Source organism: Dermacentor andersoni, chromosome 1 (genome assembly GCF_023375885.2).
Source record: "Dermacentor andersoni chromosome 1, qqDerAnde1_hic_scaffold, whole genome shotgun sequence".
In the NCBI taxonomy this organism is placed as follows: Eukaryota; Metazoa; Arthropoda; class Arachnida; order Ixodida; family Ixodidae; genus Dermacentor; species Dermacentor andersoni.
The window spans coordinates 152,677,373-152,697,043 of NC_092814.1; the positions used below are offsets into that span (position 1 = coordinate 152,677,373).

Sequence of the window (19,671 nt, forward strand, 5' to 3'; positions counted from 1 at the left end):
AGGGAGTAAATATGTTGGACGGGCAGGCAGTTGCCTAAATGATCGTTTAAGAGAGCACTATAACAACGTCCATGACACTGTTCAAGGCCACTTGGGCATTCATTGCCGAGACTGCGGCTGCATGCCCCTCTTTGAAGATATGGAAGTTTTAGCGAGACACAGCTCACCCGGTAAATTATTGAAGCTGATTTCACCAGAAAACTGGGTAGTGTGTGCGTTAGCGCCCCCTCTATCGCGCTGACCCCTAGTGAAGACTTGTATCTCAACAGATAGAAATTGCGATGTTTTTTTTTTCTAGTGACCATGTTCTTAGTACAATGACTTACTGTTAGAACACCCCTTGTGACTGCCTTTCATTTTCTGCGCATGACCCCTCTTGTGTATATACACACGATGTGGCAACGCAAAATATCGTTGGAAGTCAGTGCAGTGTATGTCGTCTCTCGCAGTCCTTGTCCTTTACGTTGTACGTCATTTTTTAGACTGGACAGCGAATATTAATTGATACAAAATTTGAAAAATATAGTACACATCTGAGCTGCAAAAATGCAGTTGATACAGCAAATGACGTTTAGCTTTCCAAAAGAAAAAAATGTTCGCGGTTAACCACAAGGGGCAGGGAAACCATTCTCTGAGCATCGTGACAAATAAATGCAGCGCAAGGCATTGTTGGAATCTTGCATCCTGCATGAGAAAATAAGAAGAGAATAATGAGAGTTCAGTCTGTTCAATTACACATGCACACTGCGGAAAAGTTGATAAGGCAACAATCTTAATTAATGTGACCGGGCACATTGCACAACTTAGGTAACTGGGCAAGACAAGTGAAAGGTAGGAGAAATTTCAATTTTGAAAATTTAGGAATGGCATGTTACCGTGAACACTAAACCACTATGTCATTGTGAATACAAGGCACATACAGCAGCAAAAGCAAATAAATTTACAGTAGCCTTTTCACCATAGAAAATAAGAGTGAATAAAATTTAAACACTACCAATGACATCTCTCCACAGCAGACATTTGTCCAAGAGTGTGCATATGACCTAATATAAACTTGAGATGAAATCTGCAATATATCTGCATTACACTTTATAAGTACTGCAGCTGAGAACCTTATGGAATATAGCACATTAAGACTGAGATGCACAAGACATTATAAAATTACTGTTTTTACATAACATTATTACACTAGGAGACAAAGAGCACTGCTTTACAGAGTGCACACAAAATAAAAATGAGGGAACCCCCCACTGGCATTCTCATTTGCCCTGCAATACATGCATCCAGCCAAACAATCTCCAACTCTCCAATGCAGTTTATTAGAGCCTTTCTGTATCCTAAAGTTTATAGTGTATTTCTTATTTACTAATTTAGTAAGAATTGGTATTTCGGCATACTTTTCTAAAAAATTTAGCATGTGTTTTCAACTATTTTCCTTAGAGCACGCCCCCTTCTTTCAATGGGTTAGCTTGGCAATACGCTGACAAGTAGTATTCCCTTATTTAAACTTATGATCCTTCCTCATGCTTCCACTTTCTACTTCATGCTCTAAACTGTGATGCCCCTCCTACACAGTTCATGTTAATCTGGGACTATTTACATGGTCCTTCATTCTGTAGCCTCTCAACTAGAGCCTGAAATTTCTTGTCTCCTAAAGCAATCATCTTTACCGCCCAAAACATATTGCATGGTTACCCCTCACTAAGGGGGAGGTGGGAGGATTGTATATAAGTGTTCACATATTCAATGAACCTCAGAGCCACAACCATTTCTCATCCTGTGTTGCCGCTACCCGCATGAGTCAAAATGGTTGTAAATTGGCTACCCACCCTCTCTCGCTTAAAAGTACATTTTGCCGCGTGAAAAATGACCACAAGCATCACGTTTAATCGATTGAATGAGTGCTTCTGTGCATGTTTTTTTTTTTTCACGTCTTGTAATCGCTAGGTTCAACATGGTCAAGTTGTCTGAAAACTGTCTAGCCTCAACCAATACTTTGTGTAGTTTGTAAATTATGAAACGTTCATTTTTTAAGACGTCCTAAATTAAGCATGAGACAGATTTTCATCATGCAAATGAGGAAAGGTTGTGCTTGGAGACAATGATAGCCCTCCTATATCCTTCAAACCTGTGTGAAATGAAATATGCTTGCACTTTTCATGAGCAGCTAGCTCAGTACAAGAAATAGGCACATTGCCTGCGGAAACGTTATTTTAACGCCCCCGAGAGGTCCTGGTTTCTTGTAACTTCTTCAAATCCCTTGCAGTTTAGATTGCAATCTGGCGAATTTTGATTTTGATATTGTATTTAAAATAAAAACAGCTCAAATTTTAAGGCTTTGAGAATTATATGGGAATAAATTAAATCTAGAAGAGTGTAATGCAATGAGAAAATAACAAGCTCATTGCAGAGAGTAAACAAATATTCCTTTCCTGCAAATAAACTGGTAGCAGGAAGGTCATACGAAATTAGCAGTGAATGCACAATAAAGAATATGATGCTGGAATGCCCCATTCTGTGAATATTCTTGCACAAAGAAAATCCTCATTATGAAGGGCCATCAAGAAAATGCAAGTCTATACTTTGGATCAGCAGTCATACCTGCAGTATGCACTGTACCATCGGCAATATTTACAACCACACACAACTGCACATGATATCAAGCTTAGGCGGCCAAGGAGCCTCAGAGTTTTGAATTATAACTTGACTTATTATAGTACACTCACACCTATATCTACTTACAATGTTGTCTTCCCAACGGCTTTCAAGAAGACATCAACTATTTGTCTGAACGCGAACGCAAGTGGCTTGCCCTTGATGGAGGGCACCAAGGCTGGGCATTTTGAAACTGCTGCTATCATCTGCATGACCTGCGAGAAACGACGTTCTAAGTTCAAGATAAACAAATGCTGTTAGAACAAAAGACAAGATCACTGGCAATGAGCCTCGTTTTGGTTTGCACGAGAAAAGCCAAAAATATGGACTTTGTGCTGCTTACTGAAGAAGCAAGCCTCCTTCCAGATGTTGCAGTCATGCATTAAGATTGTCACACAGCTGCATGTTTGCATGCTCATATGCTGCTGTCGCCACTATGCCAGCATGCCTTGCAGTTTATTCTTTCAAGTTAAATTTATTATTGTGTTTTCTTGCCAATTCGTGGCACTGACCAGCAACGAAGTAGCTCACTTACACACATACTCCCTTTTGAGGAGCGAATTCACACACACGCACGCATGCACGGGCGCGCGCGCGCGCACGTACGTACACAAAAGCCTCTACCACATGAACAGCTTCCCACGCTTGACACACACACACTTTTTTTATCCTTTGACACTCCTACTTCTAAGGCATAAAAAAGCCTATGTGTGACCAACCCCAAACTCCTCAACCTACACTTCCAGCTTAAACACTTTCTCGAGAGCCAGGACAAGCCTTCTAGCTTCCACAGTGTTCCAAACTGTAGTTACGAATTTCAATAGGGCTATAGGCGACACCTTTCGAAGGGCATGCAAACTACCCAGAGACACCTAAAGCTTGTCTTCCTACGTAACAATATGATACCTCTAAAGCGCAACACATCAAATTTTCAGAATTCATTAAAGCTCCTGGAGACAATTGCTATATGCGTAGAACGTCTCGAATAACCTACCATTCACAATTTCAGCGGTTGTCTGCATCAACAGAAACGTGGGCTAATGGGAAATCCACGACTTTAAGATCAGAATTAGTGTAATGGCGAAACACACTACCAGATTTCTAGGTCATTTATTTATGCTCTGGATGTAACGTTCCTTTCACAATAACAACCAAGGATATCGATTCATCAGGGGAAAGGAGGGAAAAAAGGAGAAAGCGTATACCTGACGCCTTCCCACTGGTCCTCCCGAGAAACGGTGCCTCATACAGCAGTTGTCCAGGGTGGCTTGAAATCAAACTCGGCTTTCAGGTGGGAACACTCGCTACACCAAATTTGAAGAGCTTTATTGCGAGTAAAGCTCTACCGACCTTACGCAATACATACGCACGCCCACAAAACGCACTCGCACGCACACACAAATATATGCGCTCTCAATGCGCAGGCAAGTACAAAAGCGAGCACGCGCAGATTGACAAACACGAACAAGCACACATGCAGGCATACACGCTAGCACGTGCACACACACACACGACCCACAGAGAGGCATGCGCACAACCGCACGCATACACAAACACGCTCACAAAACACGTAGTACACACTAGACACAGGCAAACACGCCGGCATATACAAACCGGCATGTACGCGCGCGCGCACGCACACACGCACGCGCACGCACACGCACACACACACACACACACACACACACACACACACAGCGAACCGAGCGCACGCGCGCGCGCACACACACACGCACAAAGCGAGCCGAAAACATGCTGAAGGCGTCCGGCAAGCAGCAACAGCGGCACGCGACCGCGTAAGGGAGAAATAATACCCCGCCGGTTATTTCGAAAGGTGGCAAAACCAGTCGTCCTTTTTCTACGCGACGCAAAAATAGCCGACCACATTTCACTTAAGTGCGAACGACCGTATAACAACAAACTGCGCTGAACGTACATACAAGAGAATCCCATCTACGAATCTTGAAGCGCTGAGAAACAAAGCGGAACTATGCAGGCGCACCACGCCCGTTGTAGGTTTGACAAACATTAGTCACACGGGGCGCGATCGAGGTAGTTAACTTGCCCTACTACGAGCGCGGCTGCTCTTGCCACATTAGTGAATTATGCTACGAGATCACAGTAAGATACTTCTAGAGCGAACAAAAGCACGTAACCCACCAAAGAAATACCAAATAAATGGGCACTTGCCTGAAAATTTCCTTATGGCAGTACTACCGACCGCCGACACCGGGCACGTTGCAACTGTTCGTCTCAGCTTCCGTGGATCCATCTTCCAGTTCGTACGAACGCTTTGCTTTGAAGTGGGGCACGAGTAATACACAAAGCACGGGCCACATCTTTTTCTACACCGCACACAAAACTAATCACACGTTTAAAATTATTTCGCACAGCGCGAGACGGGAACACAGCCGAAATAGAGACAATGCATTTCATGTAGCACATGGAGGAAGGAAATTGAGGGGAGGCCCTACCACCTCCGCGCGCTAGGAGAAAAGTGTGGAGGAAGTGACGTAGTACGTTCTCCTCTCTTTTTCTGATTTTTTATTTCTTTGCCGTAGCAGCCACGCCTTTCGGGCCACAATGGCGGCTTTGTTTTGGTTCTGTGCGCTCACACGTGTTGCTCCGTAGGTTTCGTACCGTGGCAAAGGCGCCGTGCTTGCAGGTTTGCGTTGGTCTCCGTGTTTTGTTGCGCTGCGTTATCTGGACGGTGAGCTCCCGGATGTTGCTGTGGCCAGGTGGGACAGGAGGAACTAAAGTTCGTGAAATGAACTCGCATGCAACGCTGTACGCAATGTACCGCGCCACGGCAATGGCTACGGACGAAGGAATATCCGCGGGAAATTTTGCCCTATTTCGCGGAATGTGCTAACGATTGCTTAGTATTGCTGCGGAGCGCGCGCGTTCGAGCAGCACGGTTGCGCGCACCGCGGCGTGGTTTCGCGAGAAATGTAAACAAGAGAGAAGAGCTGGCCCGATAGGCGGAACAACGCCATGAGCAACGCGAACGGCTTCACTTTAGCTTCACAAAGAGTGACCTCAGGGCCTCTCCTGAGTTTCCTTCCTCCGTGGTTGTCCGTGTCCGTGACGCTACAGCGCCGTCACGTCACCACTTCCGGTCGCTTTTCATTGGGAAGGGGGCGGCCGCGTAAAATTGCGCGGCGCATAGCTGCGCCGAAGTCAGTGGAATTATTAAAAAAAATGCCTGCTGCTATCCGTTTATTCTGAGAGGTTTCCTCGCTCGCATGGCCCCCTGTTTGCTGCTGTTTCGTTGTGGTCGCTAACTAGGGTGGTGAGCTGGTAGTTGCTACTACGTTTCGTGTCGAGCATGTTTTTTTGGTGGGGGGGGGGGGGGGGGCGCAGTCTGTGCCGCATCGCTGTGGGCACAGCACACAAATCGTGACCGTGAGGGAGACGATCGGCGCTCTTCTGCAGGTGGGATTAGATTACTCGCTGCGTCCGAACCAAGCAACCTTGCGAGGTCCCAGCGTAGTTTCAGCGAGATTGTGGCTCGATAAAGGCGCTCACATCTTGGTCGTGCGACGGCGAGGTGTAAGCATTCATGAGGCAACTGAAGACTGCGTTTGTAAGAGCGTATGCTGTGGATAAGCAATTACAGGTTTGACGGCACCAGCTTCTAATATATAGGCTTAGCCTTACAAACTGTATTTGAGGATGCGCTTAGAAAGCAGGTCAGTAGCTTAGTAAAACTCTGAATAACTTAGTCAAGGTACGTGGAGATTCGGGTTTGAGAATTTCCAGCGTGATCTCGCCGCTATAAATGTTTTCGTTATGGCTTCACCAAGCAAATGGTACGTTGATGCCATTGTACAGCAGAGGCTCGTCTAACAGCACGTCCCTTTTTGTTCAGCAATGTATCCAGACAGCTTCTTTAAATTCGCCACTTTTTGTTGGGCTTTTAAGGGCACCGAAATATTCGTGCAGAATTGTGCGAGTTGCTCGCGTGTTTTCATTTTGCTACTGCAGTTTGTCCTTTAAGTGTTTAATTGCACGATAATATTACTGTGAGCACAAAATGTAATGATAATTAAATTGTAAGTGGTACCGCGTACTTTTTCTCGATGATACATTTTTGAGTGGCCGTCATGTATGTATGTATGTATGCTTTATTTCCACAAAAACTAAATACAGCTTTGTGGGGGTAAAGTGGGGAAAAAAGCTGCTCGTAGCAGCTTGACCAGCCCCAAATACCCTTGCCAGTAATGCCAGTAACATCAGAATCCTATAAAAAGATCGACAGTCACTTGGGAATGCGAAAACTTAATGACTTCACGGAAGTGCACTTGCAATTATCACGTGATAGTGATACGTTAGTTCATACATTGTCACGTGTCCTTCAATATTCTCCCTTCATCTGCCGTAATCCACCTTGCTATACGAACCTTAATCCAATTTATTTCACCCTGATTCACATTATTTCACATTATTTACCCATAATTGCTCATAATTAACGTTGTTCTATTTACTACCTTCTGTATCACTACTGACATCATACAAGGCGCTGATGACGCCACATTTTATTGATTTATTATAATTACTTTCAAGGCCTAGTAGGCACAACAGAAATAAGTGGTGAAAGTATGCAATATTTGTAGTGCAGGGCAAGAATAGAAAATCAAACTGTGAGAGACTTTGAACAGCGATCTTGAATTAGTGGTGTCACAAAGTGAGACTGTGGAGGCGGGAAGGCGCTTCCATTCAGTGGCTGTTCTTGGCAAAAAGGAAGAATGGCACATCAATTTTGTGTTGACGGTCGATGCGAGACGAGATATAACTTGGTGTGGTGAAAATATTTTCTTTAAGAGAAGGGTTAAAGTACCATATTCTATGAAAAATACAGAGACGAAAGTACCTACGGCGTAACCAGAGGTCAGGTTGACCTAGTGTTCTTTTCATGGACGTGGCGCTAGAATGACGTGAATAATTTGACAGAACAAAACGGGCGGCGCGGTTCTGAATGCTTTGAAGGGAAATGAGAAGATTGGCATGATCAGGGTGCCTGCCGTATGGATTGTTGTTGCGGAGAACGCTAGCTTTCCTACCTGAAAGGCCATAAAATGCTTTCGCATTAACAATGCAATACATACACACATTGCTCGATGCGTGGACGTGTACACGTTACTCAGATTTATGCATCAATGCGTTCAACACCCTTCAGTCGTCGATTTAACACACTTCTTCGAACAAAGTCACACCTTATGTGTGGTATACACCCTTGTGATAGAGTGTTTTGGCCGAAAAGGGTGCTAAAGAAGGTGTGGGCATGGGTGTAAATGCAGAAAGCACCCCTTTTAAGACCAATAAGGGCGTTAAAATGTTTAGTGTGTACATTCTGGAGAGTGGGCCACGACAGTGCTGCTTTTACCCGAAGGCACCGCGCGTTCTCGCGAAGGGCCCATGTCAAGCTGGTCGCTTACGGGGGAAACAGGCTTTGCAGCGCGCATCCCGATGCTGGGCGAGTGAATTTTCCAAAGAGGAGCAACACTATTTCATAGGTTTACGTCAAGAGTTTTTATGCCTGTTTCTATATGTTTTTTTTCTCTTGAATGTCTTATGCGTAGCTATATCGGTGTGTTGTTTATCTATGCTTTCTTTCTTTCCTCTATAACCGTGCTTGCTCTAACTTTCCTGAGCATTCACTCTACTACTCCTGCTGTATTGTATCCTTACGTGGCATCGGGACACTGCATATGTCCACTGAAAAGTGAGACAATAAGATAATCAATCTCTTTTCAATTTCATATTTCCTTTTTAATTAGAGTACATTGCTAATAATGTGCTACTACTGAACTTCTCTGCAGATACCGGTTATTAATGAACTTCCAGGAGTAGGAAGGAACCTTCAAGAACACATTACTGTACCCATATACGTCAACCTAAAAGCTCCCGTCAGCATCAATGAATACAAAATAAAAAGTTTGTGGCAAATCTGGAAGTATATCTGGGGTGGAGGTAGGTAGCATGTCTTCCACAAGTTCTTTATTTGCGATGCCTTCAGGGCTGTTTTGACTGCCTTGTTGATTCCCTAATGGTGTGGGAACCGCGTTATTTCTACACCGATAGCTGTCACGTGCTCACTTCCCTAGTCGTTTTAATGGCTGCCTGGATCACCGTTGCCAGTCGCAAGAACCTCAAAGTGATTCAATTAAGTAATAAAAAAGTTGCGCAGGAAAACGTCCGCTGCATCCCGCAGGAATTTCAACGTTGGTCGAAGGTTTCACTTCTCCGCGACTAACACGATGCTACAGCACAGAAAAATATTGCACCTGGAGAGTGCGGTAACGCCCCCAGCTGCTATGGTTGGCTGACGGGCTGTGATTGGCGGACGCCACGCTCTGTAGCTCATTTATTAAATATCACCAAGGTGGACGAAATGAAATTACGCTAGCGGTAAAAAGCGGAAAGCAGGATAGGAAATGACAGGAGGAAGGAAAAGTCGCGTCTCGCTAATTCCCCAACGCCCACGAGCCTGAGAGTCACCTCCACAAACGAAAGCGATGCAGACTACAGTCGACAATAACAATAATAATAATGATTATGATTATGATGATGATGATGAATATTATGATTATGCTTCTTTCAAAACATGGTACCAAGGTGGTGCCTGCCAGGGTGGTGGGGTGCGATGGGCCAAGAACAGGGTGGTTTGAATGTGTTCTTTTCGAAAAGAGATTGCTTGCGCGCATGTGCTGGTGTAATATGTATTTGTTTTTTTTTCTCCATGCCTCTTCTCTTCATATCATCATCTTCATTTTTTCCTTCTCCCTTTATTACCGTGCCGCTTCCTATCCCAACGCTGAGTAGCAGTCTAGAACACAATATAGCTGGTTCTAGCTCTGTGCTCTAGTTCAGGTCGACCTCACAGCTTTTATCTTATAATATCTCTCCAACCGATACCGTGCTAAACAGTGCAAGACCTATACTGCTCATATTATTTCGCCAGCTATCACCACTGCTTTGCACTATGGATGAAAGCTCAACTACTTAAATGACATCAGCCTGTTGTCCTGAACGGCTTAATTGCTGTAAGGCTTCGTGAGGCTTCACTTAACGTTAGGCCATTCTTTCACATAATATTCGTAAAACAATTGTCATTCTGAATAGACCAACGATATTATTATTGCAATGTTTTAAATACAATAAATAAATAAATAAATACATAAATAAATACCTCAGTAAATAAATGATGAATAAATAACTACCTTTCGGCGCTAAGTTTAAGTAAATAAAAGCCGCGTTTTTCCTGGCGCTGTACGTGTCTGATTTAACAGGGCTACGTCCCCTTGAGCATCGTGAATAGTCCCAAATGGCGCACTTTAGCCTCTACTGTAGCAAGAATCCTATATGTTGTATGCCACGCATGTTCGTTAGGGTGTCTTAACGTGCCACGATATAAATGTTTGAACACTCGAAAGAACAACTTTTGATATACCATTGGCTCACCTTCTACGTGCACATTAATCAGTATTTTTATTATTTGTTTAAATGCATCGCTGCCTGGAGTCAACTGAGTTAGTTATCATAAAAAAGCTCAATAAATGAACCTACTTCAATGAGGAACGCACTAACATGTGTTAAATTCCGAGCGATCTGTCTTACGCTTACTGACAGCTGATTGCAGGAATGGCCACGTCGACCAGCCCCTGTCCCGTTAGTGTCCCTTTGTGGTTTTTGTAAACTCTTCGCTTAAACAGTATTAAGTACGGATTACCAACTAGCCAGAACCAACGCTTTGCGGTATAAGGGGCCCGGAATGTGCCAAATGTTTTGTTCCGAGGAAGCTTACCACCTCATCCAATCAAGTTGGCATAGTTAATAATGACTCGTGTCTTAATTAAAGGGACCTGAAACGATTTTGACGGACGTACTGAGTCGTTAGGGTAGGTCCTTCTGAGCAGTAAGTGACGCATTTAAGCGCTCCGCGCAAAGAGTGCAAGCGTGTAAATCGTGAAAACCCACACAAACCCGCATGGGTTCCCATTGTAGATTCGTGCTACATACGGGTGGATGCCAATTTTTCCTTTCACGAACCTCCTCCTATCGATCCGCGTGCTTATCGGCGGCTATTCGGCCCGATTGATCTTCGCGCGGGCTTTCGCATTTTACGGAATACGTGGTGCTATCGTTGCCGTTCACTCTGTGTGCGTCGCGTTATCACTTTGATAGGCCCTGTCTACCCGGACGAACCTTGTACTGACGCGGTGCCATTGTGCAAATTGCGGCGTTCGGGAGACGTGCGTGCGATCCCGCATCGGGCCGACGTCGGGGAGCGCCCACAGTGACAAAGTCCGCTACCACGTTGGGTCGCTTAGCGGCTATGGCGTTGTGGCGCGTAAAACACCAGGACTTGGCACGTAGAACACCACAAATAAATCTTACACTTTCATGTGCTGAAATACTGCTGCCATCCCCATCACAACTCGTGTAGCAGAACACTATCCCGTGGAAATTCTGAAAGCCATATATGACATTCTTTAGTATTCCTCCAGCAGCACGTACTATCGTCTTCAAGAAATGGGAACACGCGAGCGCGCGGCGCTAAACAGTCTTGTCGGCCAGATAAGGCTGCACCCTCATGCGAAAAGAGAAATTGACAGAGTGATGCCGTTCCTTCTACTGCCTGCGCCCCTTATTGCACGTTTTCTTGATGCTCTGTTCACGCTTTTTTTCAAGCGGAGAAGACGGAAGAATCTGATCGGGTGATCATGATGCCACTCATACTCACGATTTACTCCTATTATTTTGGATGGTGCGAAGCGCAGTGCGTCCATATCAAATTCAAATGCAACTGTTTTTGTTCGCGTGCGTGCCACAAGAAAGATTAGGGTAAATAAACGTTCTTGGCGGGGTGTGTTGCAAGCAGCAGGATGCACGGTGATCTTCATTCCTTTTGTTTTCGCATCTCTCCGCGGCACCCGGCGACACGTCACCACGCGCTCGCTTGTTCTTTGTATTAAAGTTGACTATCGTACGTAGCTGTTTTGCCTCATGAAAAGCTGCCCCCTGCAGTCAGTGCCTCTCTACGACGATAGCTGAAAGTGCAATGGCGGTGTTTGTAGGCATTTACCTTTGCAGTTTTAGTGCGTTGAGTTTACCTACATGCATATGCAGAAAGAAAAGGCTTTTTAATGACTGTTAAAATTTTCGGTTAGGGTTTGGCTTTTGTCGGACTAATACAAGAAAACACTGGGCCCTATAACGTAAAGCTATTCAAATATGTTTTTATTTCAATCTGATGACGTCAAATTTATGTAACCGCCGACGCAAGCATCGGTCGGTGACCCGCAGGGTTGTCTGAACAGCCCAATCAAACGCTCTCCTCGTTTATAGGAAGTATTTTTGTTTACCTTAAAAACGAATAACATTGCCTGCAGTGAGCGGCTTGTCTCATTTAATTCGCTGACAAGAGGCGAAGAGCACGCTCAAGTGCAGAGGGATTCGATGGGGCCGAGCCAGTGCACCGAAAATCGATAACCGGTTGAAGAGGGTGGTGCCGGCTTCCGCGATTGGTCCGCTTTCCCATACTTGGATTGAGGTGGCTGGTCGAAAATCGCGGCGGCATGCAACGGAAGGTAAAGAATGCCGCCAAAACGGATCTTGATCAGCAAAGAAGAATTGGCAGAGCGAAGTCGTAAACGTGCTGAAGATGCTTCGAAACGTTACACGGCCGCGCGAAAATATTTTTTGTACGCTAATAAACCCAGACCCTCCGGCAGGTGCGATTAGCCAGTGCCTGAACGACCGGCGGCAGCCATCCTTTATTCCTTTCGGAACGGTGCAGCCTGCGACTATTCAGGGAAACATCAATTTTTGTTCTGCATATTTATGCATCTTTAACGCATGCAAGTCGCTTTGACGCGGTAATTTTTCGCCGTTTTGTGACGTCGCGTGACAGGCAGGTGAAGCGGGTGCAGGCCGGAAACTTTCGACCAACAGCCGATGGCTAATGGCGAAAAGGAGTCTAATCAGAAATATCTATTTTTTTTTCGCTCCAATGATACATAATCAGTGTGTACACGTCATATCAGATGGATAGCTATCGCGGTTTTCGTGACGTCGCGTGACAGACAGGCGAAGTAGGGGTGGTTCAAATATTTTTTTGGCCAATCGCGGAGAACTGATTGCAGAATTGGAATAGAAAAGTTTGGAATAGCTTTACGTTATAGCGCCCACTATTTAGGAAATGACGCACACAAGCAGGATATAATTGCTATTTGTTTACTGAAACTCACCTTGCTTAAAGTTGTTGCTTTTCATTAACTGCGACAATGTGGGAAGTTTGTATATTGAAGAGCTCACTATCCAAAATTGTAGCTTACACACACATATATTACAAAACCTACACGAGAAAACAGTATAAATAGAAAGAATAAGAATAAATAATCAAGAGCTTTTTTCACAAACGCACAGACTGAGATTCCCTAAATGCACTATGAATATACAAAAGATTAGACATAGACTCTAAATATATATATATATATATATATGCATAACAAAGAGTCAGCGTATGACTTGTCACAAGCACAATTAGTCTGCTTATGGTGAAATACAGCAGCTCAAAGCAGAGCGAAGAAGTCTGTGATGCGAAAAAGTTGACAGGATAATAAAATGCAGGTAAAATAAGGACAATCAGACCACAGCACAAAAAATGTCAAATAGTACGACAAAGCTATTGTGACGCTGTTGCGAGGCATAACTTACATAATTTAAATAGCCCTATTCACAAAGTACTAATGAGATCACTGTGCACAGAAAATCGCGCGAGGCATATGGACAGGACCAGGGACCGAGCAATCTTTACAGATAAGGGACGCCTATGTAAGACGCCAATATACTGTGCCTTAGAGAGCTGTCAATGGTCATAGAGTTACCGTAAGGATACAAGGATAAGGCCAAGAACATTAAGAAACAAGGCTGAACTGACAAATGGATAAATGTCAACTTGTTCGAGCCTTCTTCCATTCGTTGTGCAAATACAACTGAAATTGAAATTGACATTGAAATTGAACTAGTGCAGCGCAATCTTGTTTCTTCGAGCTCGTGCCCATATCCTTTGTCCTTGCGATCGCACAGGAAACATGGAACAACAATAGACCCGTTTCAAATACTGTAACGCTCACTGTTTGTGGAGTAGCTTTCGTAAAACATTGACGCAAATTAAGCTGGCAGAGAAGTTTGGCTGGTTAGGACAGACCATGATTGCTTTCTTTTTCAGGTCACCTCGCCTCCAGTGCTGTTGCATCTGTTCTCAGAACAAACGTCAACGATCGTTCCCTCCAAGCAATGTTTGTAGCTGTGAATTTCGGTTCCTTCCGAGAAGACGTACTTGCAAGAATTTCTAATCTAAAGAAGGAGGTAAGGACAATCAAGAGCAAGCAATGTTTTATATGCTGCACTTGTTCTGCACGGCTGGGATTTTGTGCTAACATCGGTGTCTTTAAACCTAAGGACAGAGAGTTTACTTTACCCCTCTGCCGTATGGTAAACATTAAAAGCTTATGCCACTGCAAAATATTAGAGAAGGCCTGAACGCATTATCAGGTCATGATTTTTGTGACATCGTCTTGGTGTTCCGCCAGAGTGATAATTCATGATGTGTTTCTCTTATTTATTTTTCGTGTAACATCCTGCGCCTTATCTGGTGTTTGTAACTTTTTGTTGATATACCACAGCTTGTTAATTGTTTATGAGCAACTGTGGCCTATTTCCATCTGTTCTATCTCACATAGGAGTATCTGGCATCATTCTGTGGTACGAACAACTCCTTGTATAATCGTATGAATATTGAAAACACGAAAAAAAAAAGAACAAGCTATTGTACACCACACATCGGATCTACACCGGATCTATCCCGAAATTGAAACATCTAACACTTGCACCCTTTGTTCAGACTTTGCCAACTTAGATCATATGCTCAGGTGGTGCCCCGCTTTACGAGGCGACGATGATGTTACGTCGTCCAAGTGGGAGGTTGCCCTACACAGTCCCGATTTCGAATCCCAGCTTTGGGCAGTCCAATGGCCCCGTGATGTGGCGGCGAGGCTAGGTCTTTCTGTCCCGACGTGGGAGCAGCCCGCTAAGTGCTAGTGCACGTCCCGATGGGCCTTAATAAAGTTTTCCCATCCATTCATCCATCGGCTCACCTCCACCATCCTCTGTGGTCCAGCAATTTTGTGAGAGCCGATTTTTTCCAGTTTTATTCTGAACAACGTCTCATTAACAGCATTCTGAGTGGTAAGTTAATACGTAACCTAACCGTAATACGTAATACGTAATTTTACTTCCCGTAACCGGGAAGTAAAATTTCGCGTAAGCAACGGCCTCATATTGGTGGGAACTGGTAGACTGCCTAGCACTATAGCACTTACACTCCGAGCACTCAATAAGAGGGTTCATATGCTCATCTGCTATTAACGCTAAATGTATGTCTTCAATTCATGGCGAGACTGCCTGCCACGTTGGTGCTTAAAGGTCTCTGAAACGGTTTCGACAAATTTTGTGGACGCGTAGGGTACAGCTACAGTAAACCATTAGCCCCACAGTTTAAGTGAAGGGTCTCAGTGGACAACACGGACGCCGACTATCAACTGAAGCAAGCACTGAGAGAGAAAAAAAGTAAGACACAAAACTCATCTGCGCATGCTCTGGAATGGTAGTACCACGTGTCAATCGGGTTCACGTGCCGGTCTACGTGAGAGGTAACTGTTAAGGCATTTAATCTGTTCCTTATGTAAGGTAATCGAAGGCTGACTCACGCACGCACTTCCCCCATTATTGATATGCCATGCCTCGACCATAAGACGCGTATCTTCATTCCTATGCCTGTGCACTATCATGCAGGTGAAAGGCAAAAAAGAACAGATATGGGTCCTGTGAAGCACATTAAGAACAACAATTTTACTAACTGTCGTATGTGTGCAGTATATAAAGTTCCTTTTAGCTGTGGCCGTTTCTACGTAGGGCAAACGGGGCGGTGTATCAATCAGAGGCTAATGGAACATAAAAGGTCGTTAAGCGGTGGATCGCCCTCCAATCTTTCCTTACATTGCCAAGATTGTAACTGCACGCCTAAATTAGATGAATTCACGTTATTGTACAGCCATAGGAATGAAGGTACGTGTCTTATGGTCGAGGCATGGCACATCAATAATGGTGAAAGAGCGTGCGTGAGTCAGCCTTCGATTAATCTACATAAGGAAGAGAGTAAATGTATTAACAGTTACCTCTCACGTAGACCGGCACATGTACCCGATTGACACGTGGTGCTACCATTCCAGAATATGCGCAGACGAGTTTAGTGTCTTCCTTCTTTTTTCGCTTCAGTGTTTCTTCAGTTCATAGTCGGTGTTCGTGTTGTCCACTTCTCTTGTATCCGTGTCTGCACGCCTTACCCCTTCTTTGCATCATGATTCCTTGCCAACTAGCTCAGCTTTCTGTCATTCGAAGGGTCTCATATTAAGAGATCTATGATGTTTACAAGCTGCCCTCCTCCCTAGCCGTGCTCTTTCACCTCAACTCGCTCACCGAATGATCGGGGCTAAGCTCCGCCTTAACTGGCTCTGCGCCATGATGTCCCGTCGTGTCGTCTACCTCCGGTTGTCTTGGAGCCAGCGTTCAAAGCCTCTCCAACCTCTCCGGCAGCCGCCTGGCCGTTGATCCCACGCGAGAGCTATGCAAGTGGCGTGTGTTGCGAGCGTTCTGTCGCAGCGCCGAGCGTATCCTTTATTCCGGTAACCGCAGGTGAGCGGGGCCTTTTGGAGGATGGGCGGAGGCGTAGACTAAGTTTAGCCCCTCCGTGCTACTACCGCTGCGATGAAGGGGCTTTGGCTTAAACGTAAGCGACCTTAGCGGCCTGCACTGTGCAGCAACCTGGTAGCGTAGGGCTTAACCAGCCAAACGCAGAGCTACTATTGCTGTAACCAAGTCTAAAACATTTGAAACATTTAAAAAGATAATGTGTTCTCGATTACGCTACTGCCGAGAATTTACACCAGCAGCAAAGTAGAATACGCTTGGTTGCTGCTATATTAACACGGTGTTCGTCTGGTTGTGCTCTGTGCCACCAGGTGGCTGCACCATGGAGGCCGTTCACGTTTGCGCCTCCGCTCATCCAGTAAAACGCCCAGTCAGCTTGCTCTTGCGTTTATCCGGACAGCGGACAGCGCGTAATCCCCCGGCGTGAAGTGACAGCCGCAAACGCGTAGATGCTGGCGTCCAGTGGATACGGACAGCCCGATGGGCTGCAGCCACTCCGGTCGCATGTTGCCTTGCACAGAGACACGATGTCGCGGCTTGACATGTCGCCGATCGCTAGATTTGCAGCCCACAATGTAACAAGGGCGATCCATGGTGCTCGCGAACACGCAGAGCCTTGTAACGCAAGCAGACGACACTTGCTGTGTGCCAGAAGGGCTTGAGTGTTGTGACAATTTGCTGTTGTGTATTCTCTTCTTGTTACTTTTTTATAGAAATAAATTAACCAGCATTACAACTATTACGAACAAAATTTGTTCACCATTATAAAGTACGAGTTAAAATACACTCATTTATTCACAGGGATCCATCTTCACCACTTCCTTCTCTTCTTCCTCTTCCTCTTCTTGTCTCTTCAGTCTTCTTCTTCTTCGCCGGAACATCATATCCTCCCGAACTTCTGTTTTCATCCCTCCCTGGATGACAGGGTATGACATTTCCCACTGTTCTTATTTCAGTTTTTCCTTCCAGTCCCAAATAGCGTAGCGATTTCAAAATTCCTTGTTGCTTGATGGTCTTTATCACTGCGTAGGGACCAGTAAATTTTGACTACAGTCCATCTAAAGTTCTTCGGACTAAAACTGTACCTCCAGGCTCTATTACAGGAATCTTGGACTTCGTAGATCGTAGTGTCTCTTCATGGTTGATCTGTTGCGTGTAAGCTCCTCTTCCGTTTTGCGCCGTTCCTGTAGATCTAATTTTCCAACGATGCCAAGGTCGTAGTCTGCCGGTAGCCAAGTTGCTTCGCCTGATTCAGCAAAGTTAGGCGTGCATCCTGATTCCTTGGCAGGAAAATGGTTATGGTGCCTGACTACCGCTTCCAAGGCACACTTCCATCCTTCATGGAAATCATGGTAAATTTCGATTAATGTTTTCAAGTCCCGAATGAGCCTCTCAGCTAGGCCGTTTCCTTCATGATGGTAGGGTGCGGCAAATCTCAAGGCGATTCCCCTATCACGAGCCCATTCTTGAAGCTTCTTACTGAGGAAAGCTGGCCCGTTGTCGGACACCACCACCTTGGTGTTGTTGAATATGCAGGGTTCATTATGAAAGTAATGCGCGTGATATTATTATGACGCGACTATACATAGCAGCGCGGTAAAACCGGTCGGGAAATGTGGCGAGAGTTCTGCTCTGCCAACGCCAACACATGTCCACATTTGCGGTACATGGGATAGTGACCGAGGATCTGCAAATGCGCAAGGTCTGCACGAAGCTAGTGCCGAAAATGCTGACGGAAGATCAGAAAGAACTTCGAGTTTTGCGCTGTCAAGGGTTGTTGGATTTGATTCAAAATGAGCCGGAGTTTCTTAACTCTGTCGTAACCGGAGACGAATCCTGCATGTTCGAGTACGACCCAGAATCAAAAAGGCACAGCAGCGAGTGGCACACAAAATCATCCCCCCGCCCCAAGAAAGCGCGAATGAGCGAGTCTAGCATCAAAACGATGCTCATTGTCTTCTTTGGCGCCCCAGGAATCGTTCATTTTGAGTTTGTACCGCAGGGAGAAACTGTCAACTCAGCCTTTTACCTAGAGGTGTTCAAGAGATTGAAACGCCGGGTCGCGCACGTGAGGGCTGACATCAAAGACACGGTCAAGCTCTACCATGACATTGCCCCCAGCCACACGTCCTTCATCGTTACGAACTTCCTGGCCCGGAGCAACACCCCCGTGGTCCGCCATCCCCCTTACAGTCCCGACTTGGCTTCGTGCGACTTTATTTATTTCGCCGACTGCAGATAGCGTTCAAAGGAAAGGATTGGGAGACCATGGAAAACATCTAAAAGCATGTTACCGCATTCTTGGGAGACATTCCCGTCGAGGACTTTCAGAGTGCCTTCCAGGCGTGGCAGACACGTCTGCGCTAGTGTATTGATGCAGGGGGGCGGGGGTCTGTTTTGAAGAATTTGAACCATTTGTACAGGTTGCATTAATAAATCAACTTTTTCTAGAAAATTCTCATCATAATGGACCTTGTATTTCGCTCCAGTAACGTCGAAAAGAAGTGGCGTTTCCTGTTTTGCAGCTGCCACACGTTTGTATTCATATATTGCAACAAGGAATGCTTGAGTCTTACTGACTCCCTCGCCTCGCTTCTTTATTTCGGCAAAATCTAGATGAAGCCCCCATGATTAGTGATGACCGCTTGATTCCCTCTTGGACGATGCTTGGCCTTGTTAATCTGGTACTGGTGACAGGTTTGCACGTAGTTCTCGATATCTTCCTTCATAATATTTTTCCTCGTGAATCGACTTTTCATTTTCCAAAAAGTTTTCCAGAATCCATCATGCCCTCCTGACTCTGGGCTGTCATGGTAAAGTTTCAAAACCCTTTTCACCAAACTTCCTGGCACGCAGAATTTGCCATTATCGCAAGTCAAGTCTTCGGTGCCTTCCCACAAGCTGTAAACATGTCCAGGATCAGATGTGCTCACTTCTGTGATGTGAAGCCTGGAAAGAGCATCTGCGCCAGGGAGCTTGACACTAGGTCGATGGCTTACATTGAAAGTGAACTGTTGTATTACACTATTCCAACGCGCCACTCTGCCCTTCATCATCATCATCATGATCATCGGCCTGGCTACGCCTACTGCAGCGCAAAGGCCTCTCCCATACTTCTACGACTAGCCCGGTTATGTGCTAATTGTGGCCACATTGTCCCTGCAAACTTCTTAATCTCATCCGCCCACCTAACTTTCTGCCGCCCCTGCTACGCTTCCCTTCTCTTGGAATACAGTCCGT

The 19,671-nt window shown here is 45.3% G+C and overlaps 1 protein-coding gene across 6 annotated transcripts in view; it reads left to right on the forward strand.

Annotated features, from left to right (window-relative positions):
- The window catches only part of LOC126546228 (alcohol dehydrogenase [acceptor]-like), a 73,962-nt gene that overhangs the window by 31,402 nt on the left and 22,889 nt on the right, over positions 1-19,671 (forward strand). For all 6 annotated transcript variants that reach the window (XM_055062170.1, XM_055062169.1, XM_055062167.2 and 3 more), the window contains exons 8-9: positions 8,478-8,628; positions 13,892-14,031. In XM_055062170.1, coding sequence (XP_054918145.1) covers positions 8,478-8,628; positions 13,892-14,031 — 291 coding nt within the window. The remainder of the gene's footprint in view (positions 1-8,477; positions 8,629-13,891; positions 14,032-19,671) is intronic.